At 47.9% G+C, this 23,862-nt stretch overlaps 3 protein-coding genes across 3 annotated transcripts in view; 2 read left to right on the forward strand and 1 right to left on the reverse strand.

Annotated features, from left to right (window-relative positions):
- LOC308284040 (histone H1-like) overlaps positions 1-23,862 on the reverse strand; it is a gene marked incomplete at both ends in the record, with an annotated part of 409,737 nt that overhangs the window by 327,230 nt on the left and 58,645 nt on the right. The window lies entirely within an intron of this gene.
- Positions 12,526-12,837, forward strand: LOC308284074 (histone H4; the record flags this gene model as incomplete). Its single annotated transcript, XM_080724612.1, has 1 exon — positions 12,526-12,837. The coding sequence occupies one exon, from the start codon at positions 12,526-12,528 to the stop codon at positions 12,835-12,837; it is 312 nt and encodes a 103-aa protein (XP_080580738.1).
- Positions 13,968-14,555, forward strand: LOC308284043 (histone H1-like; the record flags this gene model as incomplete). The annotated part of the gene is made up of 1 exon (XM_080724581.1): positions 13,968-14,555. One exon carries the CDS (start codon positions 13,968-13,970, stop codon positions 14,553-14,555), a length of 588 nt encoding a protein of 195 aa, XP_080580707.1.

Below are 23,862 nucleotides of genomic sequence, written 5' to 3' on the forward strand. Positions count from 1 at the left end.
AATGAAGAATGGCTTCCGCGTAGAGACCCCTCGGAGAACAGAGGCCACGATTCTACTGTCCAAAGTAAGACTTCCAATCCAGTGCATGTATGTATTGTATAGTTGTATACTGTATATAGTTGTATACTGTGTGATAACAGAGCATCCGTGTGGAACTGGAAGCCTGGGATGGGGGGATGGTCAGTGATCAGTGAGATAGGGTAACGGTTTTCCATTGCGACGTGTTGCCACTCCGACATTGGGATCTGGTCTAGAGCCCGCCTACTGCATCCGGCTATTTACACGTACACATACATGCAAGAAATGTTTCCGTATCCGGACCGGATCAGTAACTTGATCCAAGCAGTTAGGATCCACGTGCTTGGTTTGTTTTTGTCGCTACTCAGGACACACGTGGAGTTCCTATCACGCGCGTGCACGTACCGCGTGTAGTGTACGTGCACTGCACAGCCTACTAGGATTATTTGATGGGAATTTAGGATTTATTGGCTTAGTTTGTGTGTGCGTGCGTACGATGCGTGTGTGTGAGAGAGAGGGAGAGGTTTCTTTTTATCGTCATCATCATCATCATCAGTAGCTGATGATGTAGCTTTTCAGTTCAATTCAAAGGAGCTTTATTGGCATGAGAAAACATACGTTTACATTGCCAAAGCAAGTGTTACAAATAACTAGACCAGGTCAACCTGGTTGTGCCAGACCCCCTGTCTGTCATCATCATTTATGACATCATGCCTTTTGTAGGCATGTCATCATCATGTCATCATCATATATACCCTTTATATAGAAAACCCGGACAGACAGACCGACATTTGCTTATGTAGGCCTACCCATTTCATGGGTCTGGCAAAAACTGTTGAAAATGGGGAACATATACAGTTGGAGGGAGTACAGCTTTGTGTAAACAGAGCTATGTTGCATTGTGACATTTGCCAGACCCATGAAATCAAGTGGGTTTGTCTGCAGACCACAGATTAGGGGGGCGGATTGTGTGAGGGATGCTATTGGATAGTATGAGAATGACTCAATCCGCCCCCTGGAATCTCAATCCACCCCCTATGACGTTGCACGGACGGGGTGGAGGAAGTTCCCACTTTGCTCTGGAGAGTTTTTCAAAGGAGGGAGGGGGGGAGAGAGCCAGGGAGCCTGGAGCTCGGAGCTCCAGGGCCCAGGGGCCGGCCCCTCGCCGCTCGAGGCCGACCTGGGGGGCACTCTCGGTGGGGCAGGCCGGCGACGGCGCTGCCCCCCCGGCCCTGGAGCTCCGGAGGTGGTCGAGTATGCTGGTGCTGGGCGGAAAGTGGCCCAGATGGGTGTCTCTACTCGGGTTTGGGATGCAAAAGGTGGTCCCTGGTTCTCTGGAGGTCCCGGGGACCCCCTGAGCTTGTCTCCCCTGCCCCTGCCTTTTAGTGTTAGTCAGTGCTTAAAGTGGGCACTGAGCCAGGGAGCCTGGAGCTCGGAGCTCCAGGGCCCAGGGGCCGGCCCGCCCCTGGGCCCAGGAGCTCCAGGGCCCCTGGGGAGACAAGCTCAGGGGGTCCCCGGGACCTCCAGAGAACCAGGGACCACCTTTTGCATCCCAAACCCGAGTAGAGACACCCATCTGGGCCACTTTCCGCCCAGCACCAGCATACTCGACCACCTCCGGAGCTCCAGGGCCGGGGGGGCAGCGCCGTCGCCGGCCTGCCCCACCGAGAGTGCCCCCCAGGTCGGCCTCGAGCGGCGAGGGGCCGGCCCCTGGGCCCTGGAGCTCCGAGCTCCAGGCTCCCTGGCTCTCTCCCCCCCTCCCTCCTTTGAAAAACTCTCCAGAGCAAAGTGGGAACTTCCTCCACCCCGTCCGTGCAACGTCATAGGGGGTGGATTGAGATTCCAGGGGGCGGATTGAGTCATTCTCATACTATCCAATAGCATCCCTCACACAATCCGCCCCCTAATCTGTGGTCCAATAGCATCCCTCACACAATCCGCCCCCTAATCTGTGGTCTGCAGACAGACCCGTCTCCATGAAATGGGTAGGCCTACATAAGCAAATGTCGGTCTGTCTGTCTGTCCTGGTTTTCTATATAAAGGGTATATATGATGATGACATGATGATGACATGCCTACAAAAGGCATGATGTCATAAATGATGATGACAGACAGGGGGTCTGGCACAACCAGGTTGACCTGGTCTAGTTTATATAGGTATACAGGGTATAAAGGGAATTTCACTGTGACAGTAAATGCATGGTAACTATTTACTATAACTGCATTTTATGTTATATATGAACTTATTGTAAGTCATTTGCTAAATGTCAAAATTGTAAATTGATTTGTTTAGATATAAACTATTTGATATTTTCCTGGCTATGATTTTAGATGATGAGTCGACGATGATGATGAGCCTACTTCTTCATTTCCACATCGTGGAAAAACAAACTTTTTTCTGTAAATCAGACTTAGCACCATGCACATGCTCACATAGACATCAAAGGGGGCTTGAGCCCCTGCCCTTTTATCCATCTGTAAAAAGTGCCCTCTCCAGACCATGAATGCTGTTTTTACATAATTACTATATATATATATATATATATATATATATATATATTTGTGTGGTAAGCAGGAAGTGCATAGAATGTTAGAGAGGCAGGGGTTGACATTTCTAAAACGGCCTTTTGATGAAAATAGTAGGCCCCCAACCTCCACGCATTCTGCTGTGACGCGTTGTGAGCTTGAAGGTGTACTATTTTTCATGTATTTTATAGTAATTATGTATTTGTATAATTTACAGATCGACCATGGGCTCGTGTACGAGTTCAGCAGACCCGGTGGAGCCCTTCCGGAGGAGCCTGGCTGGAGTGAAACAGAATGGAGCCCCAGGCCCTGTGCAGGCTGAATGACACACACGCACGCACGCACGCACGCACGCACACACACACACATATACACTCTGTACTGTAGACATGTAGTGTCACAGTAGTGTCACAGTGAGATAAAGAGAACCCTGAAAGCTGAAGCAGGATTCAGGCTGAAGCTCATGTCACTGTGTCAATGTTCTGCACTGCTCTTACTACTGCTCTTACTTCTCTTACACACTAAAAGTGTGTAAAAAGACACTTTTTCTTGTTTTTATTTTTTTGAATTTGTTTGTAAACAACCACTGATCATAGGTGTGATGTTACTGAAGCCAACAATAAAAGGCTAAAGAGAGATTTCTGCCTGAAAATGTATTCTTCACAAAAATGCATTTTTCTCAGCTTTATGTTCTCAAAGAGCTGTTTTTAGGCCACATTCTGCAGCTTCTAGCTAATGAACAGAACAAGATAAAAACTCGAAATCTTTTTCTGTTGCAAAGTAGACATTCTATTCTTCGTTGCCATATAATTGTTGTCTTTATAGTCGAAACCAAATTTCTCCAGTAGGCCTTCAAAGATGAGCGACAATTCTCAATTTAGCTGGCAGTGGATTGAGCTTTTTGTTCAATTCTGTGGCAGTAAAAGAGTTAACAGCCCCTAATCAAATCATCTAATTTAGTAGCTGGTTGATCTGAAATTTCCCTCAGGAGAACCTGTTCCCTGTCATCAGCCTCCAGCACAGGAAGTAGCCTTGTTTAAGAGACCTCTGTGTGTATTTGTGTAGCATATTCATTGTCCAGGCTTACTTTACTGTTTAGGTGTAGCCTAAATTAGTGAATGTTGATGTGTGCTTCCTTCAATCTGTAATCCAATAAAGCTCAAAACGTGTTGTATCACAACACGTCTTGAGCTTGTAGATTTGCTATTTTCAAAATAAATGTTTCATTTTATACTTTATTCATAATGAGTACTTTTACTTTTGTGCTTTATGTATATTTTGATACCTTTTTTACTTTTAAGCAAGTTAATTTAGTAACCCCTGCTTTGCATAGGCGATTTTAAGGGGTGTCCTAGGGTGCACGTGCACCCCCTGGCCGCCAGGCGGCCATTTTGATTTTTTTGATCATAATAAACACGCAATATGAAGAACATCTCAAATTCGCCTTTTTTGACCCTTTGAAGCACCCATAGCATGACTTCTAAACCAATCACAGCAAATGGGGGGCGGGAGGAAATAGGACTACTGGTTTCTCAACCAATCACAGTGACTGTCTGAACGTCTCTGACAGCACAGCTGAAAAACAAACGGCAGATGATGACACCTGCAGATTTATCTAAATAACAGAATTAAACAGTTGTTTCACAGTGGAATATGCTACCTGGGGTTAACTACAGACATCCATAGGACATGTGGATAGCTTTTACATTTACCATACGTGAACTAAAGTTTTCGGCGCTGCTCAACGAGGCTGGATTACACGATGTGTTCTGTGCCTCCAAGGAATAACACTTTCTTCTGGGCACCTCAATATAACATTGGATATTTTCTTGTCATTTTCTTAAGGTAAGACATGGCTTTATTTAACTATCTGTTCACTGTGGAGTTAGCCAGCCTGTTTTCTTCTCCTCCGTGTGTGTGTGTGTGTGTGTGTGTGTGTGTGTGTGTGTGTGTGTGTGTGTGTGTGTGCGCGCGCGCGCGAGCGAGCGCGCATGCTTGCTTCACTTGCTTGTAAATATTGGTAGCTGCTGGTTATGGATCTTTGGTGGTGTGGTTGTGCCACACCACCAATGTAAATGACTGCTTGATTGCTTGATGAATGATGATTAACTCGATGTTTGGCTTTATATGTCCTGGCTGTGCTGCCTCTGTCTGCAAAATAAGTAAATAAATCCTATAGATAGACATATGGTGTCTAGAAAAAGAAGCACCTGTTTTACACTTTTTTTTGTTTATATTGTGTTACATTTGGGTACAAAATTAACTGCAGAAATCCGCTAAAACAACATTACAAAACCGCTAATATCCGCAATTTTTTTCGTTGTTTTTTTCGTGCACCCCCTGCTGGAAGAGGCTAGAATCGCCTATGCCTGCTTGGGGGGTGTGGTCAGTGCATGCAATCATACAGATATATTCACTTAAGTAAATGATGGTTATTAATGGTTACAATCATCAAACCCATTTCTGTATGCCTACTTGTTGCATTTTAATGGCTGAAATTGTACGGTAATCTACTGGTTTCTTACAGTCCAATGTTGGCAGCCCTACTCTAGGGTGCCACAGCACCCACTTTGATAAGCCCTGTCATACAGGCAGCTCAAGTTGCTGCCCTTACAGTATGTCTGTTCAAAGTGGAATTAATTGACACAGAAATGGCCAAATATCATTCTGGGTCTTAGCACACCCCATAATGAAGTATAGCCTATTAGTTTAACCCTAATAATAATAGCAAAAATGGAAATGGCCCATCTTCAAAACATAAATGATATTCAAAGGTGACCAACAAAAGTTGTATAATATTCAAATTGTAATTTGTATTGTAAATATATTGTGGTTGCTGAATTAAAGCACCCACATGAATCGTGTGTTTTAATGAAGACTTTCCTCTTCATATGCACTTTATATATTTGTACTATGCAATGTATAACAAAATATGTTAGGTGTAAGAAACCTCTTCTCTCATGAGATACATGTGCCATTATAATAAAAATACAAATAAATGCACAAGGATACATAATGTGTTAATTTGACAAATATGTACTAATGTCTAAAATGTAATGTATTCATTCATCATGTCAATGTGACAATTCATTCTCTCATTTGTTATTGATGTTAAGGATATGATAAACTCTTTCCCTCAAGGGGTGGGGTCTGTACACACACACACACACACACACACACACACACACACACACACACACACACACACACACACACACGCACGCGGCACACACACACACACACACACACACACACGCACGCGGCACACACACACACACACACACACACACACACACACACACACACACACACACACACACACACACACACACACACACACACACTGTGTGTTTTCTTTCAATGTTTTTGAATACAAATGGCACAACATTCTTTAGCGTGGAGGCCCTGAATGGCAGACCTTCTGGGTAACCTAATTTCCCCTTTGGGATAATAAAGGTAGCCTATCTGTATTTATCTATCTATCAACTTTTAATGGCTATTGAAATGTGGTACTCTATAAAGTCTAAACTGTTCAGAGACATGCTGATTGATTTAATAACATTAACGTGCGTTACTACAGGTAGCACTGTCAGAGGTTGTGCTAAACATAATAATACTTTGACCCAGGGGCTGTGTTTCCATTGTGTTCGGTCGCACTCAATTCATAAGCAATGCACACAACACAATATTGGAAGAAAACTCGGTAGTCATAGCTATATTTGCGGATAAAAGAGGGGCCAGGAGGTATCTACATAATGTATTTTAAGGTCAGCCATTATTTTAGGTTAGTTTTGGAAAGGGATTGATTTAATATTGTAGTAATCTCAGGAACCGGAGACAGAGACGTGATCCACGGTTTAGTGTTACGTTTATTAAAGGCACATTTCCAGCGTAATAATAACACATAGCTTCTCAACGTTGTACATACAGTCCACTTCCGTGTAACAACCACAACAACATGACGCCACTTCCCCCCAAAGTCCCAGCAAGACCCAACATCATCACGTGGCATCCGGCCACAGTTAAAGGGGCCGTTACACTACCCCCCCCTTAGAAAAAGTCCTCGTCCCCGAGGACCGCTCAGGAATGTAGAAATAAACACAGCCTAAAGGCAACTTGGCATCAACCTGACATAAGCAAAAACTCAACACAAACCCCACACCAGTACAAGTTCACAATCTTTTTTTTTTTTTCCTCCACAGTTTCAATTTCTTTTTTTCTTTTTTTTTCTTTTACTCACGTTTTTTATTTTTTTATTTTTTTTAACACTGTCCACGTCAGTCCTGTGCCCCAAGGGACACCACATAGTCACGTAGGCGGGGCGGAGGCCTCGTCCGCCTCCTTGGGCGAGACCCCGTAGGGGTCGGGGAAGCAAGGGCGGGGGGCAGAGGGGCAGACCCCGGGGAGGGGACAGCCGGGGCATGGGACAAGGGTTGCGGGGCGGGGCAAACAGGCATGGGGGCCTCCTGCGGGAGGCTGTGAGGGGGCAGAGGAGCTGGGGAAGGGGGAGAGTCCGTGTCGGAGGAAGGAGAGCCCCCCCTGTAAGGGGCCAGTCTGTCTCTGTGGAGGGCCACCCTCCGTCCTCGAGGGGGCATCTGCACGCGGTACACAACCTCTCCCAGTCTCTCCAGCACCTTGCAGGGCCCCACCCACTTACTGTCAAGCTTGGGGCTGCGTCCCTTCTTCCGTATAGGGCTGTAGACCCAGACCAACTCGTCTGGCTTGAAGTCCCGTCCCCGAGACTTCACGTCGTAGTAGCGCTTCTGCTTCACGCCGGCCTCCTGCAGCTGTTCCCTGGCGAAGCGGTGCGCTGAATCCAGGCGGTCCTGCAGCTTCCTGGCGTACTCCGGCCCTGCAGGGAGTACGCCAGGACGGTGGGCGTCCGAAGGCCAGCTCAGCCGGGGTGCGCAGCTCCCTTCCCAGCATGAGGAGAGCGGGTGTGCACTCCGTGGACTCCTGCACCGCGGAGCGGCACGCCATGAGCACCAGGGGCAGGTGTTTGTCCCAGTCCCTCTGGTGCCGGGAGGTGACGATGGCCAGCTGGTCTCCCATGTTCCGGTGGAATCTCTCCACCAAACCGTCGCTCTGAGGGTGCAGCGGGGTGGTGCGTGTCTTGTGTATGCCCAGGCGCTCGCACATGGCAGCGAACACCCGGGATTCAAAATTAGTCCCCCGATCACTGTGAATGGATTCCATCGCCCCGAGCCGACTTATCATGCCCTCTACCAGGGCATCAGCGACCGTTTCAGCGTCCTGGTTTGGGATGGCATACGCCTCCGGCCACTTTGTGAAGTAATCCATGGCGGAGAGGACGTAGCGGTTGCCCCCGTCAGAGAGAGGGTACGGCCCCGTAATGTCTATCCCCACTCTCTCCATAGGGGACCCCACCGGGAACTGCTGGAGTGGCGCTTGCGAGCGCCCGGTGGGGCCTTTGCGAGCAACACAGGGGTCACAGCGGCGGCAGAAGTCAACAACGTCCCTCTTCTGCCGCCCCCAGTAGAAGCTCTGACGAAGGCGGCGGAGAGTTTTGTTGACCCCAAAGTGTCCAGACCCACCCGCCCCGTGCATGGCTTCCAGCACTGTCTCTTGCAGGCCCTTTGGGACCACCACCTGCCACTGCTCTTCCCCAGTGGCTGCTGTCTTGAATGCCCGCTGCAGCACACCTTGGAACAGCTGCAGCGACTCAAACATAGTCCATAGTCCCTGAGTCGCCTTGGAGAAGGGTGCCACCTCCTCCCAAGGTGGACGCTGCTGGGCCTCAACCCACTGCAAGACAGGCTGCAGGTCTGGATCTCTCTCTTGTTCGGCTCTCCATTCTGCATCCGACACCGCTTGCAGCTCCCTGCAGACGACCTCCCCGACTCTGACGGCTGCACACTCCTCCTCGTCCATGTGCTGCTCCAGCTCCCATGCCTCTCTCCGCTCGCAGTAGCGGCACCCTTCTGCTGCACAGGGCCGACGTGAGAGAGCGTCTGCGTTGGTGTGGCGAGACCCAGAGTGGTGCACTATCTTGAAGTCGAACTCTTGCAGCTTCTCCAACCACCTGGCAACCTGCCCCTCCGGCTCCCGGAAAGTCATTAACCACTGGAGGGCTGAGTGGTCAGTTCTTACAGTGAAGGGGTGGCCGCACAGGTAGTACTTGAAGTGCCTGACAGAAAGCACCACTGCCAGGAGCTCCCGGCGGGTGACGCAGTAGTTCCGCTCGCTTTTCTTGAGCTTCTGGCTGAAGTACGCAACCACTCGCTCACCCTCCGGCCACAACTGCGACAAGACACCCCCCACCCCCACACTGCTAGCGTCAGTGTCCAGTACAAAGGGCAGTGTGGGGTCAGGTGGGGCGAGAACCGGGGCCTCGCACAGGGCTCGCTTCAGCCCGAGAAATGCCTCCTGGCACGCCTCGGACCACACATAGTCTCTGTCCTTCTCCAGCAGCCTGTACAGGGGCGATGCAACCGTGGCAAACCCCCGCACATGCCGTCTGTAGTACGAGGCCAACCCGATGAAGCTTTTCAGCTGGCTCTGGTCGCGGGGGGTGGGCCACTGCTCCACCGCCCGCACCTTCTCGTCCATGGGGCCGATGCCCGCTGCCCCCAACTGGTGCCCCAGGAATGTCACCTCCCTCCGCATAAAGCGACATTTCTCTGGGTGCAGCATCAGGCCCGCTTCCCTGATTTTTCCCAGAACCCGCCTCAGGGACCCCAGGGCCGCCTCGAAGGAGCGCCCGTGCACCAGAATGTCGCCCAGGTACACCAGGCACTCCTGACGGGGGATGCCAGCCAGCACTTTGTCCATCAGACGGGCGAAGGTGGCGGGGGCGTTGCAAAGTCCGAAGCTGAGCACTTTAAACTGCCACAGGCCGCGTCCGGTGCAGAAGGCTGACTTGGGGCGGGATTCAGGGGAGAGGGGGACTTGGTAGTAACCGCTTTTGAGGTCCAACGTGGTGAACCACGAGGACCCCGTCACTAGATCCAAGGACTCGTCGGTACGGGGGAGGGGGTAAGAGTCCTTAGTGGTCAAGTCATTCAGCCGCCTGTAATCCACACAGAACCTCCAGTCTCCATTCTTCTTCGGGACCATGACCACCGGTGCCGCCCAGGGGCTGTCGGAAGGCTCGATAAAGTCTGACTGCAGCAGGTCGTCCACGGCCTGGTCGCATGCCTCCTGACGAGCGAGCGGGAGGCGGCGCGGCTGACACTTGACGGGCCGCTCAAGTCCAGTGTCAATCACGTGCTGCGCCATGTGAGTTCTCCCCACCTCGCTCTCGCTCGCTGTAAAGCTGTCCTGGAACTCCGACAGCAGCTGTCTCAGCTCCTCCTGCTGGCGCTCCTCCAGGTCCCCATACTCCTCCCTCCACACCCCTCCCCCCAGGGACAGCTCACCTCCACCTCCCCCCCCTCTTATCCGCAGAGAGGGGGCTGGAGTGACAGGGGAAAACACAGGGGCTAGAGGGGACAGCTGTTGGCAGGGGGCGTCGGGAAACATCATAGTCTCTATCACAGGGGGAGGGGGGGCAGGGTGGGGGGGGTAACTTGGCCACATGAAGGGGGGCATGGGGGCAGGGGGTGCATAGGGAAGGCTCAACGGGGCAGCGAACCGTGGGGCAAAAGCACAGGGGTCGGGGCAGGGGAAGACAGGAACGGTGAACGGCACGTCCAGTGCCTGGACAGACCGGGCAGGGGGCAGCAGGCCAGCAGCTAGAGGGCCCATGGCAACGGTAGGACCCCCCGGGAAGCTAAAAGTGCCCCTCCCCATGTCCAACAGGCACCCCGTGTCCTGGAGAAAGTCCAGTCCCAGGATGCAGTAGTCTTGAACATCTGCCACCCACACTAGATGACGAACGCGTCTGCCGCCCACACACAGCCACAGCAGCCCCTTCCCCAACATGGGAGCCAGCTGCACTGTGGCCGTGCGGAGCTGCACCGCTGTAGGCTGCAAGGGTGTCCCGCTGGGCAGAACATCCGGTCTCACCAGCGTCACCGACGACCCGGTGTCCACCAGGCCCGCAGTAGGCACCCCCTGGACGGAGACAGCGACGTGGCAGGAACCCGCTCCACTGGAACTCCCACGGATCCACCCCACCACGACCGGTGGAGTACCGCTGTCGTCTCCTCCATCGCTGCACTGCTGGGCTCCCTCCGCTGGCGGATGAGGCTGCGAAGGCGGCGGCCTGCTGTCGTCTTCTTCTGGGGGGAATGGAGCATCCTCCCCCTGGCTGTGCTGTTGTGCTCCCCCTGCTGGACGGCACGCCCGGACTGGCGTCGTTGGGGAAGCAGTGGGAATAGGGGCCCGCATATCCCCGTCTATGCGGACCCCGAGGCGTTTCCCTGCCCCTGGCGAGCGGCAGGGCAGTTCCTCCTGATGTGGCCGGGCTGGCCACACCCCCAGCAGACCTGCGGACCTGGACGTGGTCCGCTTGGCCTCTGTAGAGTCACCGCCCGCAGCAGCTCAGTCATCTCCGTCGCCCACGCTGGCGCCTCCTCCCTGGCAGGGCACCCCGACGCTGACCTCACCGCATGGGGGCTCACCTCCTGTCCACCGCTGGCGGCCGCGCTCTGCAGACTCTCCCTCTCGATGGCTGCCTCCAACGCCTCCTGCAGTGACTTCGGGTGCTGAAGTTGCACCTGCATGCGCAGGTCAGGTGGAGAGATGGCCCCAACAAACAGGTCGGTAGCCAACTCGCTCCGCGCGCCGGCGGATAGGTGGCCGTAAGCCCGCCGCACCTGGCTCTCAATGTCATTTGCCAGCCCCCGGAGTGACTCACCAGGCTTCCTGCATTTCCCTCTCAGTTCATTTTTCACCAGTGCTGGCTGGGACCATGTTCCAAAGCGCCTCTTCAGCGCCCCCACCAGGGCGTCGTAGCACCGCCGCTGATCAGCATCCAAAAGCAGGAGGCAAGACAGGGCATCTCCCTCCAAACACAGAGCCAACTGAAGAGCTTTGTCACTCATTGTCCATCTTCTAGCATCTGCTAACAGTTCGAATTGAGCATGGAAAGCCTCCCAATCAGAGTTACCAGTGTACTTGGGTGTCTTCACAGAGCCAGCCGACGGCGGTGCATGGGCGTCGTCATGGTAACCGCCCGACGCGGTGAAAATGGCGGGACCCGGCGGCCGCACATCGCCGGTTCCGCGGAGCGGCGACCCGCGAAAACGTGAGGGGAAGCCAGGGTAGTTGGCCACCCGCCCTGGAGTCAACTCGAGCCGCGGCACGTTCACTTCTTCCGACATACCGTATCGCGCTCCGTCCCACCGTTCTTCTTTTATCTTCTTCTCATCCATACTGCTCGCCTAGCTAGCTAACACACTGAAGCTAACTAGCTAGCACACAACGGCACGTCTCCTCTCCGACAAAGTCTTTGTTTGTTTTTCTTCTGACACCAGTGTAGTAATCTCAGGAACCGGAGACAGAGACGTGATCCACGGTTTAGTGTTACGTTTATTAAAGGCACATTTCCAGCGTAATAATAACACGTAGCTTCTCAACGTTGTACATACAGTCCACTTCCGTGTAACAACCACAACAACATGACGCCACTTCCCCCCAAAGTCCCAGCAAGACCCAACATCATCACGTGGCATCCGGCCACAGTTAAAGGGGCCGTTACAATATGTTCAAATATATGGGGGATCTATGCATTAACATTACAGTGATTGGTTTCCCATGGGATAATTATTATACATAATGCTGAATAATAAGTGTCAGTTATTATTTCTAACTATAATTACCTATCTATAATTATCATATTAGGCATACAACTTTCAGCTGAGCTCAACATGCACAAAACAATCCAGATTCTAGCCGTTGGTGAGAACAAAGAAAGCAGAGCTGGTGCTGTGTGAATGGGGGAAGGGGTCTGCAGTTTTGGCACCGCCCAGTGCCGAGCAGTCTGCCTGTCCTCCCTACAGAACACAGATAAAAGGGCATGGCTTTGAGCATTTTAGTCATTCTCTTCTGCATCTTCAACTGAACTGAAGCTTAAAAATGAGTGGGCGTGGCAAAGGCGGAAAGGGACTGGGAAAAGGAGGCGCCAAGCGTCATCGCAAGGTTCTTCGTGATAACATCCAGGGAATCACCAAGCCCGCTATCCGCCGTCTGGCTCGCCGTGGCGGTGTGAAGCGTATCTCCGGTCTGATCTACGAGGAGACCCGCGGTGTCCTCAAGGTGTTCCTGGAGAATGTGATCCGTGACGCCGTCACCTACACCGAGCACGCTAAAAGAAAGACCGTGACCGCCATGGATGTTGTCTATGCTCTGAAGAGGCAGGGACGCACTCTGTATGGCTTCGGAGGTTAATGCTGACTTGATTACCAACAACCCAAAGGCTGTACGGCTTCGGAGGTTAATGCTGACTTGATTACCAACAACCCAAAGGCTCTTTTAAGAGCCGCCCACACTGTTAATACAAGAGTTCATCTTATTATTGTAATGTGAGTAACTAGGTTATACTATTTCTTAAAACAAACGGGCAGCCTTTTGCTAAACGAAGTCTCTGCACTTTCTAAAGTTTAAATGGCCTGCAATGAACATCTCGGATTAGTAGCAATGATGCATTTAGAATGTTTAGATATAAATATGCATTTAGTGTTACAACTTGGCTCGATTTGCGTGGAATAGAACTAGTAGAATTAATATATAGTGGCCGATGTACACTAATTTAACAAAATGATGACAATAGTATTTATTATTTGGTGTTTATTTGTTCTCCTACATAATGTGTTTTGTGAATGGCACCATTGGAAACGTGGAGGCCGTCCTTGAATAAATATTAATCATAAATGTAAGTGTGAAATAAACAATAACGTGTCAGATTTCTTATAATTATGAACAAAACAAAAGCTTAGCAGAGTCAGATAAATGACCAGTGTCCTCTGTGTTCATGCCACAGGGCAAGCCAACTGTGCTGTGTTTGCCGGCACTGGAAAGTTTCAATTTTAAAACAAAAAGCTTTGGCACAGACGACCCGTTTTACTTTTATTTCAAAGCCAGCCATCAAAACTTGCCCTGCAGCAAATATGAAACTAGCTGTTCTATATTAAAAGTATTTTAAAAGCCAAATGACGGGGAAAAGATGGCAAACTACTGTCCATGTAATGGTGTATATGTGAGGTTTTTAACGTCTCCAAACAAAACACAGGAGTACTCGGCACTCCACGTGATTTGATTATGAAGTGAACCGTGTCTGCTATCGGCTCCATTTGTTATTTGACTTCAATATATTTCTCAGTCTGTATTTTATCTGTTTTTAGTTGTAGAGAAAACACAAGTGTCCCAGTATTCTGCAGCACACACAGAGCACTGCCCTAGTGGGTTGAGACTACATGGTTCTCACACATCCTTTAAGTTCCACCCCCTCCTCCTCTCTCACCATCAGTCTCCATAGTCAGACTTTAGTTCAGTGCATCTGAAATAGTAACCTGAAGAGAATGGCAGAAGTCGCTCCAGCTGCCGCCGCCCCGGCTAAAGCAGCCAAGAAGAAGGCCGCCGCTAAACCCAAGAAGGACGGTCCCAGTGTCCAGGATCTCATCGTCAATGCTGTGACAGCTTCCAAGGAGAGGAGCGGTGTGTCTCTGGCCGCCCTCAAGAAGGCCCTGGCCGCCGGTGGCGTCGACGTGGACAAGAAGAAGGTCATCGTTAAGAACACTGTGAAGAGACTGGTAGCAAACGGCACCCTGCTTCAGACCAAGGGCACCGGTGCTTCTGGGTCCTTCAAACTCAACAAGAAGACTGAAAAGAAAGAAGTCAAAGCCAAGAAGCCTGCAGCCAAGAAACCCGCAGCAGCAAAGAAATCCCCCAAGAAGGCGGCAGCCAAGAAGCCCGCAGCCGCTAATAAATCTCCCAAGAAGGCAAAGAAGCCTGCCGCAGCAAAGAAAGCTGTAGCCAAGAGCCCCAAGAAGGCTGTTAAGAGTCCCAAAAAGGTGAAGAAGCCAGCCGCCACTAAGAAAGCACCAGCAAAGAAGGCAGCAAAGCCCAAGGCGGCGAAACCCAAGAAGGCAGCCGCCAAGAAGAAGTAAACAGCCTCACAACAACCAGTTTAACACAAAGGCTCTTTTAAGAGCCACCCACAACTTTATTCAAAGAGTTCCTATTTCTATTGTCTTGGCACTGTCATTCAGGATCGATCAATTATGTGATTGTCATTAGAGAATTTGTATAAGATCCGTGTCTTAATAGAACTAAGCAAACTGGTCTATGGAGTTTAAAAAGGTCACATGATCAAAGCGTATACGTCTGCACCACGTCACATGTGAGTGAGCACTGGCTAAATTAAGTTAAGACAATACAAATGGGGCTACAGCCCAGCTAAAATACAAGTAATGTATTATTTAATTACATTTAAATAATGGTAGTTTGGAAGTAAAATTATATTTTCATTATAGGAATGTATTAATCTAAAGCGATATTTAGTTTTGTTATGACAATGAATATATATTTGCATTATATCTTACTCCACTCAAGATTAGGAATTATTGACATCTGATCTGTTTTCTTTCAATCTCAACCGTACGACTGCATGCATGACGGCCAGCTGGACGTGACGGGGGATGATACGAGTCTTCTTGTTGTCCCTGGCAGCGTTCCCAGCCAGTTCCAGGATCTCAACGGTCAGGTACTCGAGCACAGCCGCCAGATAGACGGGAGTGCCGGCACCGACACGCTGGACATAGTTTTGATTGATTGAAGGCTTTATTAGAAGTTTGCATAGGAAAATGTACAGATTCATGACGGTACAGTTCACTGGTACAAGGTCTACTAAAAGGAGATCCATGAAAAGACTAAGCTTATTTCAACAGGAAACCATTTAAGTATCTCATATAACATTGAATGACAGACAAATAGAACACAGTACTATGCAGTAGATATGTAAAGAAAAGGGGGGGAAAAAAAGAAAAGAAAAACAGTAAATCTAAATAAACAGTAAGTATATACAAGGAATATACAGTAAATCTAAACAAACAGTAAGTATATACAAGGAATATACAAGTATACAAGTATATACAAGGAAGGGGCAATTTCATGTATTGAGTAGCCTTTACGCAGCAGCCTGTGGACACGACCCACGGGGAACTGGAGCCCAGCACGGGATGAGCGAGTCTTTGCTTTCGCCCTGGCCTTTCCGCCTGTCTTCCCTCGTCATGACATCGTATAGATTATTTCTGGAGTAAGAGCTCGAAGAAATGTGCTGGATGAGAGGCGCGCGAGACCTTATATATCTTCGACTGAAGAAAGGAAAGTGGAGTCTGTGTGCGCCCCACCAATCACAAAAAAGGATGAGAGCACGGGTTGAGTGTGTTTGAGCTCCCCTCCAATCAGCATCATCGTCCTCCCTATGACTCCTCCCAGAGCCCTGCCCCCTGTCTAAAAACTTTGCGTTCATCCCCAAAGAAGGAGGTTCCTCTGAGTCTGAGGACGTAAGGGAGAACAGGCAGATCAGCAGCCCCACCCCCCACCCCCACACAAACACAATTCAATTCAATCCCCTATTCGTTTTTGGTCACAGCAGTTTACAGTAATATTAATAGTCAACTCTTCTTATCGATATGATATGAGTTTATACCCTGTATAAAATGACACAATGCAACATAAAGAAGCTCTGTGTGTTTATACCCTCTCCAGTGGTATATATATTATGTTCCCCATTTTCATCTGTTTTTATTTTATTTTTGACACTTGCTTTGCCAATAACGCTCATTTGAATTGAATTGATGTATATCCAATCCCTATGATATATGATGTGTAATGTACTTACTGTCTATTTAAAAAGCAAATCGAACAGTGATTTATGGATTAACACAATTAGGACACAGGGAGGTGTGGGTGGGTTTACAAGCTCTATAGTAAGAAACTCGTTTTCGAAATGTAGGACAAAGTTAGGCTAGGCTTTTGTTTATAAAATATATTTTATATTTTCTAGACTGTTGTCATTAATGATTAGTGAGTGGCACGAGACCATTAACGCATGTCAATAAAAACGCAGCCCTGATATTATTCCAGTGCTCACATGTAGTCACGGTATAAAAGTGAGGATACTCTTATATAATGAAGTGGTTGGCTCTCAAAAGAGCCTTTTGTGGGAGTAGAGATGGGACGGACGGTCTACTTCTTTTTGGGGGCTGCCTTCTTTTTGCCTTGGGTTTGGCAACCTTCTTGGCTGCTGCGGGCTTCTTAGCCACTTTTTTGGGGCTCTTGGCGGCCTTCTTGGGGCTTTTAGCTGCTACTTTCTTGGCGGCGGGCTTCTTGGCTTTCTTGGGTAATTTCTTGGCGGCCTTCTTGGGCTTCTTTGCCGCTGCGGGTTTCTTTGCGGCAGCGGGCTTCTTTACTTTAACTGCCAGGCAAAAATGGTGTACTTGGTGACAGCCTTGGCGCCCTCAGACACGGCGTGCTTGGCCAGCTCCGACCGGGGAGAAGCAGGCGGACGGCGGTCGGAATCACCCTGGATGAGATGGTGAAGCACTTGTTGTAGTGAGCCAGACGAGAGGCTCGCCGGCGATGCGCTCAAAGAGATACCGGTGTCAGGGTGGACCTGCTTCAGGACCTTGTACACGTAGATGGCATAGCTCTCCTTCCTTTCTGCGCTTCTTGCCGCCCTTGGCGGCGGTCTTGAAGCCCTTCTTGGGCGCTGGTTTAGTAACTTCAGGCATGGTTGTCTCTCATGTGATTGAAGAAAAGAAGTTACAGTAGGGCGGTGTTGCACCAGTATTTATACCATGCCCATGCAAATGAAGTGCTTGGTGACACAGTTGCCCACACTGCAGCATAACACCTCACCTCCTCTGTCCACAGAGGGGGCGGTGCTACGAACCCGCGAACACAATATTATTTTTGATTGGTGGGATGCATAGGTTCGCTTCCCCACCAATCACAACAGCGCCTGTCACATACCGTACCAACTGGTAGGGTATAAAAGGTCCACATTCTCAGGAATGTTTCACTGAACTCGACTATATCAACAACCGATTGGAGAGAAGACTACTGATCTACCTATTTGCCGAACTGAAGCAGCTGACGTCCGCGAGAGGTGTGACGATGTTCCTGAGGGTAGGAACACTCAAGCATGCGATTCTGGGCGTCGTGAGCTACCTACAGAAGCCAGGCAACAGATTCGAAGCCGGTGTGTCCATCGAAGCCATCCTCTTGCAACTGACACGGCCCGGGCGGCGTTACTACCAAGCACCGCATTGGAGGATCAGGCGGTCTCTGCAAGAGCTTGTGGATGCTCATGCCATTTCACAGCGCTGGCTCGTTCATGAACCGACTAAGGATCTAGGTCATGGACGCTACAGGATCAAGAAGAGGCTCCCTGCAGCAATTAGGAAGCAATACTTCCCCAAGAATTACAGGATCTAAACCACCACACGCCAACCTGTGTAACCCAAAAAGGCTCTTTTAAGAGCCACCCACAACCTATATAAGAGTTATTTTTCTATTATTCTATCGTGTCTTTCCTCTGCCATTTACGATAATGATATGATATAGGCCTACGTGTGACCAGCCGTCAGAAGCAGTAAGGGCGTGTTTTAATTCATGTTTAAGAAAGATTGTCGTGAGAAATAATCAAACCGAATGATTAATATAAAGAGAAGGACTGCTTGCTATAAATTAAGTAACTAATCAATACGTATTAGTAGCCCATAGGCTTGTGCGCACACACACACAATTCAATGGGCTTTATTGGCATGAGAAAACATATGTTTACATTGCCGAAGTATACACAATACAATCGGAATAAAATATGTACAGATGAAAAGAGTAGGCCTTATGGTTTTCATACATCAAGGTTACGTGCAGGCAGAGCCAGGATAATGGTTTTTAAGGTGGTTGGGTTCCATTTGATATCCTTCTATCACACGGGCCAGAATACTGCAGCGCCTTATCTATACGTGTGCGTACATGGTGGTGGGATGTCGATCATATTATCATAACCAAACTTACATACCGTAAAGATCGTAAGCCAACCTAAATCAGTTGCCCCCTTCTAGAAAATCTAAGAAGGGGGACCATACTTCGAGAAACACCTCTGCCTTGTCTTGCATTTCCTACTTAAGCCTCTCCAGGGGTAACAAAGACATTATTTGGGCCATCCACATATGTCCATTTGGGATTTCATCAGTCTTCCATAACGTCAAAATGCATTTTTTTTGGCCAAAAACCTAAAAAAAAGTTTTGACTTGAAGATTTTTTCAATTGAAGCATGAATTGTTTGCCAAAAGGGTTTAATTTTGGAAAATATATATGTGCACAAAGTTAATTTACATTTATTACATAATGGCGAATATTCCTGGGACATTTTGTTTAAACAAACTGGAGTTAAAAACGTTTTGAAAATAAATTTATAGTTGTGTTTCAGCACTCTAGCCGGGAGCGAAGATGGATTTACTTTTGCACATATCATTGTCCATGTTTCTTGATCTATAGTTAGATTTAAGTCTAATTCCCATAGCCTTTTCAGAGGTTGGAAGGATGAAGTCACTCTACTATTAAGAATTGTATAGATCTTTGAAGTAAATTTAGACATAGATTGGTTGCTGAGAAAAACATTTTCTATTTCGTCTACTTGAAATCTAAATATGTTTTTCTTAATCAAGGATTGTAAAAAATGTCTCACCTGTAAATACTGAAACAGGTTTGCAGAGGACAAACCATATTCTTCCTCTGAAAAGGATTTCATATCTATGTCTCTGAATAGACAACCCAGATTGTTAACACCTTAAGTCATTTTTCAATTTATGACAAAATGCTGACTCCACTGACCCGTATCACTCGGCATACCGCAGAAATGGTTTCAGCACATAAAAATCATATATAAGTGCTTTTCCTCAAAAAAACAAAAACAAAACATTGGTGGCATTTGGGGAGGGCGCCCACTCCCACTCATACATGTTGCACTGGGCAGCAGCTCGACAGGGATTATTGCCCGGCAACTACACACACACACACACACACACACACACACACACACACACACACACACACACACACACACACACACACACACACACACACACACACACACACACAGAGTATACTATAGTAATTAGTAAGACACCTCAGGGAGACAACCTCGAGGTTGCGCAATGTCTTGGCCATCTGGCCAGTGATGTAGGCCTATATCGGACCAGTTACCTATATATGGAGACTCCTGGTACCCATATATGGTGATCCATGTACTGTATATGGAGATATGCTGTGAGACCCCAAACATGCTTTCTCAGTTATTTGTTATGTGAAAATCCTATGACATCTATCACCTCTGCATTGTACATACAATGCCCATACATGGAGATCCCTGACTGAACCAGCCACACATATATGGGCTGTCTTCCTCCATATACTGTATGGGCATTCCCATATGAAGTCCTGTTAGATATGGGCTTAATATTGATGACATCGGGAATCTCCATATATGGGCATAAACATACATTTTGTTAGTGGTTCTCATGAGATCACAACATACAATCCCTTTCATGCCCATACATGGAGATCCCTGATCTGAGTATCCGACATCACAGTGACATCACGTTCGCTTCCCCACCAATCACAACAGCGCCTGTCACATACCGTACCAACTGGTAGGGTATAAAAGGTCCACATTCTCAGGAATGTTTCACTGAACTCGACTATATCAACAACCGATTGGAGAGAAGACTACTGATCTACCTAACCATGGTGATATTTGCCGAACTGAAGCAGCTGACGTCCGCGAGAGGTGTGACGATGTTCCTGAGGGTAGGAACACTCAAGCATGCGATTCTGGGCGTCGTGAGCTACCTACAGAAGCCAGGCAACAGATTCGAAGCCGGTGTGTCCTACGAAGCCATCCTCTTGCAACTGACACGGCCCGGGCGGCGTTACTACCAAGCACCGCATTGGAGGATCAGGAAGTCTCTGCAAGAGCTTGTGGATGCTCATGTCATTTCACAGCGCTGGCTCGTTCGTGAACCGACTAAGGATCTAGGTCATGGACGCTACAGGATCAAGAGGCTCCCTGCAGCAATTAGGAAGCAATACTTCCCCAAGAATTACAGGATCTAAACCACCACACGCCAACCCGTGTAACCCAAAAAGGCTCTTTTAAGAGCCACCCACAACTAGGGTTGGACACGGTAACCGCCGTACCGCCGTACCGCGGTAAACCGAGGTCTACCGCGGTGTCAGTGTGCTTACCGCGGTAAAAAAAGACAAAAAAAAGTCTATTTTTTATTGGAAAACAAGCGAGTTTTAAAACAGGGGAGAAGCGAGGACCGCATGCGCTCCATGCCGCTCTGCTCTGGGCCGTGTACCACAGTTTGGAAGCCACATACGTCACTCTCACTCTCAGAGACACAGACAGTCACTGCTGCTGCCTGCGTAGAGGAGTACAGAGCAGCGTAAACTTTCTTTGTAATCCACACGACACAAGGATGTTAATACATACCTTGTGTTGTGGCATATCTTTTTTTATTCATACGGATTACTGGCGGAGCGCGGGCCGCGTGGACTAAAACCGAAAATGAAACTATTTTACTTTTTCCATCGCGTCGCACGTTGTGCCCGTTCGGCGGCGCGTCGGAGATTTTATAACCTTTTCTGTCAAGTCTTGTAACTAAAACCTGTATATAGCAGCACTCAATCACTGGGATTTGAGAGTTGCGACGTGACGTGAGTTTACAGAATCACTGTACACGATCTGACTACCCGTCCTATTCTGGTTTGTTCACACAGCTGTTTGTGTCTGAAAAGCCTACTAGCTAGCCTACGTTACTATGGTAACCCGACAGTGCAGATCTAAAAGCTCAGAACGCGTCGCGGATGCAATGTGTTGTGAGCTTGTAGATCTGCTCCTTTCAAAGCCATACCCGCTGTGCTGTACGGAGAAGTATAACTCGGGCGGTCAGGCTGTGTCGCCTCTCCACTGTGGAGAGGCGACTTTAGGGAAGATGATTGCAATATTTTGGCTTATCGCCGAACCTTAATTAATAGATACGGGGGTGCGGTAATTACCGCAGTACCGTCGGTAAATGGGAAGACGGTAATCGCGGTAACAAAATGTCGATACCGCCCCAGGCCTACCCACAACCTATATAAGAGTTATTTTTCTATTATTCTATCGTGTCTTTCCTCTGCCATTTACGATAATGATATGATATAGGCCTACGTGTGACCAGCCGTCAGAAGCAGTAAGGGCGTGTTTTAATTCATGTTTAAGAGAGATTGTCGTGAGAAATAATCAAACCGAATGATTAATATAAAGAGAAGGACTGCTTGCTATAAATTAAGTAACTAATCAATACGTATTAGTAGCCCATAGGCTTGTGCGCACACACACACAATTCAATGGGCTTTATTGGCATGAGAAAACATATGTTTACATTGCCGAAGTATACACAATACAATCGGAATAAAATATGTACAGATGAAAAGAGTAGGCCTTATGGTTTTCATACATCAAGGTTACGTGCAGGCAGAGCCAGGATAATGGTTTTTAAGGTGGTTGGGTTCCATTTGATATCCTTCTATCACACGGGCCAGAATACTGCAGCGCCTTATCTATACGTGTGCGTACATGGTGGTGGGATGTCGATCATATTATCATAACCAAACTTACATACCGTAAAGATCGTAAGCCAACCTAAATCAGTTGCCCCCTTCTAGAAAATCTAAGAAGGGGGACCATACTTTGAGAAACACCTCTGCCTTGTCTTGCATTTCCTACTTAAGCCTCTCCAGGGGTAACAAAGACATTATTTGGGCCATCCACATATGTCCATTTGGGATTTCATCAGTCTTCCATAACGTCAAAATGCATTTTTTTTGGCCAAAAACCTAAAAAAAAGTTTTGACTTGAAGATTTTTTCAATTGAAGCATGAATTGTTTGCCAAAAGGGTTTAATTTTGGAAAATATATATGTGCACAAAGTTAATTTACATTTATTACATAATGGCGAATATTCCTGGGACATTTTGTTTAAACAAACTGGAGTTAAAAACGTTTTGAAAATAAATTTATAGTTGTGTTTCAGCACTCTAGCCGGGAGCGAAGATGGATTTACTTTTGCACATATCATTGTCCATGTTTCTTGATCTATAGTTAGATTTAAGTCTAATTCCCATAGCCTTTTCAGAGGTTGGAAGGATGAAGTCACTCTACTATTAAGAATTGTATAGATCTTTGAAGTAAATTTAGACATAGATTGGTTGCTGAGAAAAACATTTTCTATTTTGTCTACTTGAAATCTAAATATGTTTTTCTTAATCAAGGATTGTAAAAAATGTCTCACCTGTAAATACTGAAACAGGTTTGCAGAGGACAAACCATATTCTTCCTCTGAAAAGGATTTCATATCTATGTCTCTGAATAGACAACCCAGATTGTTAACACCTTAAGTCATTTTTCAATTTATGACAAAATGCTGACTCCACTGACCCGTATCACTCGGCATACCGCAGAAATGGTTTCAGCACATAAAAATCATATATAAGTGCTTTTCCTCAAAAAAAAAAAAAAAAAAACATTGGTGGCATTTGGGGAGGGCGCCCACTCCCACTCATACATGTTGGCTGCCTCAGCAGCACTGGGCAGCAGCTCGACAGGGATTATTGCCCGGCAACTACACACACACACACACACACACACACACACACACACACACACACACACACACACACACACACACACACACACACACACACAGAGTATACTATAGTAATTAGTAAGACACCTCAGGGAGACAACCTCGAGGTTGCGCAATGTCTTGGCCATCTGGCCAGTGATGTAGGCCTATATCGGACCAGTTACCTATATATGGAGACTCCTGGTACCCATATATGGTGATCCATGTACTGTATATGGAGATATGCTGTGAGACCCCAAACATGCTTTCTCAGTTATTTGTTATGTGAAAATCCTATGACATCTATCACCTCTGCATTGTACATACAATGCCCATACATGGAGATCCCTGACTGAACCAGCCACACATATATGGGCTGTCTTCCTCCATATACTGTATGGGCATTCCCATATGAAGTCCTGTTAGATATGGGCTTAATATTGATGACATCGGGAATCTCCATATATGGGCATAAACATACATTTTGTTAGTGGTTCTCATGAGATCACAACATACAATCCCTTTCATGCCCATACATGGAGATCCCTGATCTGAGTATCCGACATCACAGTGACATCACGTTCGCTTCCCCACCAATCACAACAGCGCCTGTCACATACCGTACCAACTGGTAGGGTATAAAAGGTCCACATTCTCAGGAATGTTTCACTGAACTCGACTATATCAACAACCGATTGGAGAGAAGACTACTGATCTACCTAACCATGGT

This window comes from Nannobrachium achirus, assembly GCF_963921795.1.
Source record: "Nannobrachium achirus genome assembly, chromosome: 4".
NCBI classification, from domain to species: Eukaryota; Metazoa; Chordata; class Actinopteri; order Myctophiformes; family Myctophidae; genus Nannobrachium; species Nannobrachium achirus.